Genomic DNA, 9,925 nt, shown 5'->3' with positions numbered 1-9,925 from the left:
AGCAACCAAGCTTTGCACGGCCCAGGGTGAGCCTTCATAGCTATACACTAACATGGCAGTTGGGGTGGTAAAGGCTCACTTTGTTGCTTGAGGTTAGTGGGGCAATGCAAAGTTATCTCCCAGTTGGTCAGCATCACTCTCAGGATTTCTTTCACTTTCGGCTTGTAGCAGTTCTGCCTCTGATTCCCCTGCCCTTCTGAAAGGGAAAGTTGAGTTTCTCCCCCTGGCCCTTTCCTCCAGACTAGATTTTTTGGCTTTGCTTGGCTGCTCTGGGGTTTCAACTTAGCAGACGGAACATTTTCCCCACTTACCTCCCTAGAAGGTGAGATTCTGCTCCTAATAAGTCCATCCCCAGCCTGAAGCCCCACAGAGCACAACCTCTAACAATTAGGAACTCACTTGGAGGTTTATTGGTGGAAGTACAGAAGCACTTTGTTATAAGCACCATCATACCTCTCCCATGGTCTTTTGGCCCACAGTGGGAAAACAGCATTAAAGGAGGTTGTAGCTAGTGCACTGAATGAAGCTAGGGAAGATCACCCTGTTTTGGCCAGGTATCAGGGTCCTAAAAGGTTCTCTCCTAGGGAACTGGCAACAGGAGCCTGCAGGAAGTGTTCATCTGGATTCTCTTGTTCCCAGAGACTGTGGCTCAAGGCAGCTCTCATGGGTATGTTCAAATTGACTGGAGATACCACTCTCGCGGGTGTCTTACAGCTGTCCAAATTGTCTATTTTGATGGCAACGTTGGTGTTACTGTTGGAGCCCAGAAATTGAGGTCGTTGGAAGCAATAAAAGAAAAAAAAAAAGCATTGTTAGGAATTTAATTTAAAAACTGTTTTATTTTTTTTAAACTGTTTTAAAATTATGTTATTTCCTGTACACGTGCCTTGAACATAGATGTGAATGTGGCAATGATCGGCAGTGACACATGCATATACAGTATGATATATCAAGAGTGACTTGAGCAGAGAAAGCCCAGCAGGCGGGAGGCTCAAGCTAAGTCCTGCTCTGCTGGAGTGGAACAGACACCCCTCCAAACCTTAGGTGTAGCATTTATGTGTCGTGAACCTAATGTGTTAAGACTCAAAGGTGAGATCTGAGCCCACTGGGATCTGCCTGATGCCTACTATAAACTGCCAGGCAGCCGCCTAAGCCAAAGAAAACCTTAAGACAATTCTCTGAAACATTAACAACTTAAAAAAGTCACAGCCACTTAATGTGTCTAGAAAAACAGTGTAGCCAAATTTTTTAAAATTTTGATTCTAAGTGAGATACATGCTTATTTTAAATAAAAAAGGGGGGGGGACCATAAAAAACACCAAAAAATAAAAAAATAAAAATCACTCACACTATAACTATTCAAAGAGGAGTGCACTGAGTTTTTTTTTTTTTTAAAGTGAAACTAATTTTAGAGTTATGTGGCTAGCACTTGGCAAAATGGCCGAATAATCTAAAAAAATCTTCGTATAAAACACCTAGAAATGCTAGATAAAATATAATCACATAATTTTTTTAAAAGATTTTATTTATTTATTCAAAGACACAGAGAGAGAGGGGCAGAGACACAGGCAGAGGGAGAAGCAGGCTCCATGCAGGGAGCCCAATGTGGGACTCGATCCTGGGTCTCCAGGATCACACCCCAGGCTGCAGGCAGCACCAAACCACTGCACCACCGGGGCTGCCCCTAATCACATAATTTTAAAGGCATTGTTAAACCCACAAAAAGCAAAGAAAAATCCCAGGGGCCAAATATTAAAGACAGGCAAAGTGCGGGCTGAAGCTGGGGGTGCCCGAGGGACTTGTCAGTCTTAGTGACCCTGGGTATTTTCATGGCCATGAGACACAGGAGGTAAAGTCTTGGGCCCAAGCAAGGCAGGGATTTGACTGAGATATTTGCATAAATCAGAACTCTCAAAGCCACCTTCTTTGTGAAAGGATGCACCAGAAGGAAATGCATCTGGTGCCACATCTTCATCTATATCCACCTGGATTCTGAGTCAAAAGGAAAGTCTCTCCTGAAAATTCTTATGCTCTTTTGAGATCTGAAATGGCATATGGTCCAAGAACTCCCAAGTTGAAAAACTAATATAAAAAAATTTCTCCTGAGCCAGTAATATCTCTGAGGCACCTGACGGAAGCAAACTTATCATGGTTGGGGGCGGGCGGGGGGGGGGGGGGTGTCAACTACCTCCTACTTCTATTCAGGCTCACAGATAAAGACCTGCTGGAGAAAAAGCTCGTGATAAACAATTTCAGCTACAGAGGGCATCAAGATGCACTTGGTGTCCACATCTGTATATGAGGGAGCAAAGAGAAGCAACAGGGCATCTGATGTATCTGAAAACAGGAGAGCTCCCAACCTCCCACAGGTTCTCAGTGGAAGTGCAGCAGGACAGTTTGAGAAGGAGGAAACTGGGAGGAAGTGCAAGGGGTCTGGCTGTGGTAAAGGCGGAAGGGGTTGGCGCAGTATGTGCCTTATGAACTTTCAAAGCCATCTAACATTGTCTCCTGCAAGACACAGCCTCATACTAAGGAAAAACCATTGGAAACGGGGTCTAAATTGAGGAAGCAAAGAAAAGAGAGAGATCAGCTAAAGACAGGAAGAGGAACACAGCCCCAGGAGGCCTAGAAAGCACAAGGCCATAAACACTTCACAAAGACAACCTAGAGCCCAGACCAGAAAGCTTGACCCACCCTCGTTTCCCAAAGTTCAGAAAAATCATTTCACATCAGAAGTAACCATCAGAAAAGGAGAGTAATCAAACCCTGTGCAAAATTATATAAGGAAAAAAAAAAGAGTATATGAAGCATAATAAATGCTTACAGACAATGAAGGCACACTAAAAAGATGAGCCGGCAAAACAAGTGAAAACCACAACCCAGCATTTCAAAATGAGCTGAAAGAAATTAAGAAAGTGATAGAATATATGAAAGAACAACACAACTCAGAATTTAAAAGGTTTATAAACATGTTGATAAAACTGAAGAAAGAATTAGACATTTTTAAAGAAATGAAGATTTCCAAAATGAAGCCTAAACCAGAAAGAATACAAGAGCATACAAAGCAGATAATGCCTTAAGAGAAATAAAGGGACAAAAGCAGAAATTAAAGAAAGAAAAAAAGAGAAAGTGACAGCTCTATTAGATAAACAAAGATGATCCAATATATATAGAGTATCCAAAGAAGATTTTATATAATTCAACAAAACTACCTTGAAATTAAAAACAAAACCAAAAACAAGCCTGGAAAGCACACATAAAGGCACACAGTGACCTGGGAGACCAACCCAGCATGACCGTCATTGGCATTGGGACGGCGCCCCAGAGGGAGGCTAAGGTAGCATGGAAAGTCCTTTGTCTAAAGCTGCTGCCTTTTCCCCTCAATCTGAGAGAGAGGGGCTTCCCGGGACCACCCAGGGACCTTGAGCCATGGCCCCAGAGGTCCTGGGAGGCCCAGTAGGGAGGGGCAGAGCTCCCACCCAGGAAATCTGAAGGGTGGGAAAGATGGAAGGCAGGGTCTCTTAGGTGGCAGAGTGAAGAGGAGTTGCTTCTGTGTCCAGTGGTTTGTCAAATCTAAGAGGATATTTCCTGAGGGTCAAATGTGGACCATACCAGAAAGAGAGAGTGGGAGCCAGCCTGGAGCCATGACAAGTCCTGCCCAAGGGGACTCCCTTAAAGGGCAAAGGGGCTATGACCGCTAGTGTCTGGGTGGCGTGGATGGCGGCAGAGTCAGGGTCCAAGAGGTGGTGGTCAGATGAAAGGAAGGTGTCAGAGCATCACCAGAGTTGCAGTGGGGCATGAGAGGGGTTATCAGGTATGGGACTTCAAAGAACCCAAGAAAGCTCCTAAGAGAAAAAGTGAGCTTTCAAATTAAGAAAGAGAACAAGAGGAGTGACAACCCAGTGCCCACTATAAAGGACCATCTGAACATGAGGCCAGGCTGAGGGAAGGTGCAAACAGTTCACAGTTTTTGATCATTATCAGGCACCAGACATTTTAATTTCAGAATTGAGAACTAGCTTTTATCTAGGGGCAGGAAGAAAACTTCTCCCACTGAAGAAATTATAAAGTGAAAGCAATGGGACACCTGGGTGGCTCAGCTGTTTAGCACCACCTTCAGCCCAGGGTGTGATCCTGGAGTCCTGGGATCGAGTCCCACTTTGGGATCTCTGTGTGGAGCCTGCTTCTCCCTTTGCCTGTGTCTCTGCCTCTCTCTCTCTGTCTCTAATGAATGAATAAATAAAATTTTTAAAAAGGGGGGGAAACAAAAATACATTTACATTTTGATTACACCCTTCAAGTAGTAATTGTTCAATGTATTAGTTGCATGTTTTTGCTTTTGTTTTCCATCACTTGTTGCATAGAGTCCCATATAATTACTTAGCAAATTAGTAAATGGTGTTGGAGCCATCTCCACTTTGGCTTACTGTTTATTCTTTCTGTCCATCTTACAGAACAGATAAGTGAGGTAAAGAGAACTCAGAACTGTCTTACCCAGGGAATCCTGATGAGCTGGGACTGGAGATAGTGAATATCTAACTCCTTGAGCCTGTTTTATTAGCTTAACTTTCTTCGAATTAATTTACTCATCTCTTGTTCCTTTTATTGAGCACTGTCTATATGAAAGCACTACAATTTGCCTAGGATATATTCAGACCAATCAGCCACAAACCCTGTTTTCAAGGACAGGCTTATAATAAAACTAAGGGGAGAAGTCATTTACATAATTATCTAGAATAAAAAGAAGGAACTGAGATAATTTGGCAGAGGGTGTCACTGACACCACCCATGGCTCAGTGCTGCGGGAAGGGATATTGGAGCAACAGGTGTGGAGGACCCCACCTGTCTGCTGTGAGCTGGGGTCTTCCTGAGATATTCGAGAAACTGCCACTGGTCTGCTCAGCTGCCAACAGCATGAAGTTTTCGCTGGGCTGAGTGGATGACGGGAGGCTGCTTTCAGGCTGGGTGGAGAAATTTACAGTCAGATAACCAGGTCTGCCCTTGGACAGTTCTTGACCTCCTCAAGCCAGAACCTTGAAGGAACTCACTTGAATCTTCCGGCCTACACCTGGGAAACTGTCCCTTAAACGTTAAACCTCAGAATCCTCAGACCACAATTGAGCCATGGCAGGATCACCTCCTCTCTCTGATGGGCTACTATGGCTCCTGCTCCCAAACATTAAGAGGCCATAGGATACCTAATTCCACAAGAGGAACGTGTTTAGATACTAAAATCTGAAAGTCTTAGGCAATCCAGCCTATCAAGTTCTTTCTGTGCCTCTTCCCTAAGCAGGTCCAGCAAAAGCCTTCTGTGTGTCGGAAGGCATTGCAGAGAGTATACTTCTGCATGAGCTTGCTTCCTGGAAATAATCTGGCCATATATATCAAGAGCCTTAAAAATGTTCATACCCTTTGAATTCTACTTCTAATAATCTATTCTGAGAAACAATCAGAAATGTGGACCATACACATAAATGCTTGTTTTAACATCACTTACAATAATGAAAAGTTAGAAACAATTTGAAGTGGCTGATAATAGGAGAATGGCAAAGTGAATTTTAATTCATTCATACAACTACTGAACAGCATGAAATTATCAAATGATGTGCATAAAGAGCTTTAAAAAGAAATGGAAAAATGCTTCTGATGTAATCTAAGTCGAAAAAAGCAACATTCAGAAACATTATATATTTAATATCCTCAAATCTATAAAGTAAAAATTAATTTAAAATGGAAAACTGTTTAAGAAACAAAATGAATGAACGTAGAGGGAAAGAAAGAGGCAAAACCAGGAAACAGACTCTTAACAATAGACAACAAATTGAGGGTTGCTGGAGGGGTGGGTGGGGATGGGTTAAAGGTTGATGGGGATTAAGGAGGACACTTGTGATGAGCCCCAGGTGCTGTAGGTGTGTGAGGCATTACTAAATTCTACACTTGAAATTAGTAGAAACCAGTATTACACTGTATGCCAACTAACTGGAATTTAAATAAAAACTTGGAGAAGATAGGTAGATAGATAGATAGATAGATAGATAGATAGATAGATAGATAGATAGATAGACAGATAGATGATAGATAGAACCTGGATGAGATGGACTCTTAGCAAATTCAATCTAGCCTCTAACCTTTAAAGAATAAATGTTTTCAAATTTTTGAAATACTCAATGATGTGAAAGCACATGCAAAATTCTTCAGTTGATGTTAAGAAGACAGCATAACTTTAATGCCAAAATCTAATAAAAAAATCAAACAATAAAAAAGAAGAAGAATAATAAATAAAATGGAAGACTGGAAAGAAAAAGAAATATGCAGAATGTTCCAAGTGATTTGCGTGGGGTTGGGAAGAAGTGGGGGAAATTGTTCTATAATTTTCTAATTTTCTTCAGTGAGTATTATCTCTTTATAATATTGGGAGGGGAAAACCCGATGAAACAATTTTTAATTGAGTTAAGCACTTTATAGCTCTTTTTTAGGAAAAGTAAATGAATTTGCTTTTCATGTTTGTAGACCTCAGTTCAGGGTGTGCATCTCATTGGCCGTGGAAAATGGAGTTGGTCCCTACAACACTAGACTCTAATATCCATCATCCTCTGAGGTGCCGTGTGCCCTGTGCCCCCGACTCGCTGTAGGTCTTGGCTGGAGGCCCCACTTACTGTTGTTGAAGTGGAGCTGTTGGACATTTTGGGCACCAGGCAGTGAGTGAATTGGATTCTTGGGTCTTTGGTGGTGATGGACAGACCTTTCTGCAGAATTTTCACCAAGCGGATCCAGAATTGAAACACAGCCTCTGGATGTTTTTCGTGGAGCCTCAGGTAGTAGATCTTTTCAGTCACAGTCCTAACCCTCAGGATGCGTTGGAGCCGGTCACAGATTTGTAGCTCCACAAACTTCAGGGGGAGAATCCTAGACACAACCAGGAAATTCCCATAGCAAGAAGCTCACCAGTTCAATCAATCATGCGGTGCCTACCTCACACTTGGCCCATCCTCATTAGGCTCCCTCCTATCTCTGCTTGAGTGGGTTGGGGGAGATGCCCCTGGGAGAAAGCTCGAAGCCTACAAGGGGGAATGATCACCAAGAACAACTCTTCTCTGACTTCCAGGGCCTTTGTCACTAAAGAACCTGCCCACATCAATAATAATGGCTGATAGTCGTTGCACAACATCTCATTCAATCCTTACAACAACCCTTTGATGAAAGAAAGATATTATTAATTCCATTTTATAGATGTTGAAACTGAGGGCCAGAACAGCTAACTGATCTGCGAAAGTTTAGATCTTCATAAGTAGGACCCGCAACTGAGGTGTTCTGACTCCATTTCCAGATCTCTGCCCCAAATCCTAGTTAGCTGTGTTGAGAGTAAGAAGAATGAATGTTCTATACATCCAGTAGGTTTTTTTTTCAATTTTAACATTCCATAATCCCATCTGATTTTCATACCCCTCACCTTTTGGGGGGAGGGGATCCCTCTAAGTCTATAAATATACATAGATTTATATATCTATAAAGACAATATACAAATAAAAATATAAGGAATATATAAATATAGAGATAAATAAATATTAAATAAATCAATAGCAATAAATATAAATAAATAAATAAATAAATAAGAGCCAAGATCCTCAAAGACCAGGCTGAGACAGGGACTAGTACTCTATACTAAGCAGTGCCTAGTACACTCAGACACTAAATAAACATTTGTTAAATTAATGAATGAATTCTACATAGTTTATACATGAACACACTGTCCTTTCTTTTATCTAAAATCCAACTGCAAAACAATGCGGTCATCCCACCTCTTCTGGCCCCTCCCTCAAGCCTTACTTTACCTGCTGAGGGTGACCACTGGAGCACAATCAGGCGTGCTCCAGGAGGAAAACTGACCCCGGGGCCAGGTGACGTTGGCCATCAGGAGGACGTTGGGAAGTGGCAAGGAGGGCACCGAGGAGGTCACCCCGAGGATCACAGTGGTAGACCCTTCATAGACATCCATCCAATTCCCGGGCTTAGTGACCTAGAAATCAGGCCCAGGTACATAGGTCAGAGAGAAGCAGAAGACAGGGTGGACAAATACAAGTGCTGCAGCACTTCAACTTGGTGACATGCTTAGAGTACCTGGGTTTCTTGCCCATGGCTGGGCCATGATCAGCATCCATCCTTGTGTGGGTTTCCCCAGACAGATCAGTTTACTGGTAACAGGAAACCGTGTTACCCTTCTTTGTGTCCTCTGTTTTATCTAGCTTTAAATATTTTTATTTATTTATTTATTTGAAATGGGGAGGGGTGCAAAGGAGAAAGGGGAGGAACAAGCAGACTCCCGCACTGATCAGGGAGCCCTTTTGGGGCTGGATCCCACAACCCTGAGATCACAACCTGACCAAAATCAAGAGTCTACCTCACGCTTGGCCCAACCTCATTAGGTATAACATTTATTCAATGTTAAAAGGATGCATTAGTAAGAAAAAGCTGAGAGACATCGACATTTTACTCCTTCATCCTTGGGTAGAAGAAGCCAGCCAGGTTTCTAATGATCTGGAAGGGAGATTCCAGAAACTGTGTAAAGAAAGTTCTAGAAAAGGAGAAGAGTGAGGTAAGAGCTATTGAATGGGGAAGACTCAGGCAGCCCAGCATCAGGGAGGGCCCAGGTTGTTGTGGGATCTTGAATAAACTTAAGAACCTGTTTTCTTGCAGCATCTGAGGCTGTGGAAAGACAGGGAGACTAGATGCTTGGCACTGGACACAGCATTTCAGCTAAGACACCCCCACCTCACTGTCCAGAGTGGGCAGAGAAGCCTCCAAGGAGCCACAGGGATCAGGGTAAGGAACATTTGAAGGGTGACCCCTATGTTCCCAAGACCAGAGGACCTAGTCCCAATGTTCTAGACTTTGTAGGACCATCAGAACCATTTCACAGCCATGTTCACTGGGGACAAGAGGAAAGCCACAGGAAGGACTGAAATTTAAGTTCCGGCAAACCTAACTAAGAGGGTGCTCCTAGAAAAGTCTATTTTTATTTTGAAGGAAGAAAAATTTCTTGGAGCCCATGTTGTGGAATGAGAGTCATATATGTATTATAAAACACAGGGCTGCACATATTAAAAGTAGGTGCTAAGTAAATGTTCTTGGGTGATGCTTCTTAGAGGTGATAGCAGAGGGGTGATTCTGAGGAGAGGGGAGAAAGAGAGCCACCTAACTGTGTAACTTGGATCCTTTCAAGTAAACATTTTAAAAAAGATTTATTTAATCTATTTTATATACAGTGAGCATGAGTGAGGGGGGCAGAGGGAGAGGGAGAGAGAATCTTAGACTCTGTGCTGAGCATGGAGTCCAATGCTGCGCTCGATCCCACAGCCCCAAGATCACAACGCAGCCCGGTGGCTCAGCGGTTTAGCGCTGCCTTCAGCCCAGGGCATGATCCTGGAGACCTGGGATCGAGTCCCACATTAGGCTCCCTGATGGAGCCTGCTTCTCCCTCTGCCTGTGTCTCTGCCTCTCTCTCTTTCTCCTCTCTCTGTGTTTCTCATGAATAAATAAATAAAATCTTTAATGAAAAAAAAAAAAAAAAGATTAGAACCAGGGCAGAAACCAAGAATACAACGCTCAACTGACTGTGCCACCCAGGCGCCCCTCAAACTTTTAATTCCCCCATGGGGCAGCTTCAGCAGGCAGGCTTTCCTCCTCTCTAGTACAGTCTGAGTTTTCTGCTGCCCGAGTTGTTACGTGTCCATCCAGAGAATCTAAACAATTTTAATATCAGGTCAAAGGGAACATATTAAGAGAGTAAACCTCCTGTCAAAATATCACACCTAAATAGAAAGGACTGGAATTTGAGTCTGAATTTCCTTCTCCACCGAGACTGTTAGGAAGGAGCACCCCTTCCACTAGGTTGCCAGCTGATGGCCCCACTGTGCAGCCCCCTGGA

The 9,925-nt window shown here is 43.0% G+C and overlaps 1 protein-coding gene across 1 annotated transcript; it reads right to left on the bottom strand.

Moving 5' to 3' along the window:
- Positions 1 to 419: 419 nt before the first annotated feature.
- LOC121474900 (protein FAM71F2-like) lies at positions 420 to 8,013 on the bottom strand. The gene is made up of 4 exons (XM_041728059.1): positions 7,833 to 8,013; positions 6,657 to 6,906; positions 4,843 to 4,961; positions 420 to 753 (listed from the first exon to the last, which is right to left on the bottom strand). Exons 1-4 carry the CDS (start codon positions 7,994 to 7,996, stop codon positions 558 to 560), a joined length of 729 nt encoding a protein of 242 aa, XP_041583993.1. The 5' UTR covers positions 7,997 to 8,013; the 3' UTR covers positions 420 to 557.
- Between the last annotated feature and the right edge of the window lie 1,912 nt (positions 8,014 to 9,925).

This window comes from Vulpes lagopus, chromosome 13 (genome assembly GCF_018345385.1).
Source record: "Vulpes lagopus strain Blue_001 chromosome 13, ASM1834538v1, whole genome shotgun sequence".
NCBI lineage: Eukaryota > Metazoa > Chordata > Mammalia > Carnivora > Canidae > Vulpes > Vulpes lagopus.
This window is presented reverse-complemented; position numbering and strand designations above follow the sequence as displayed.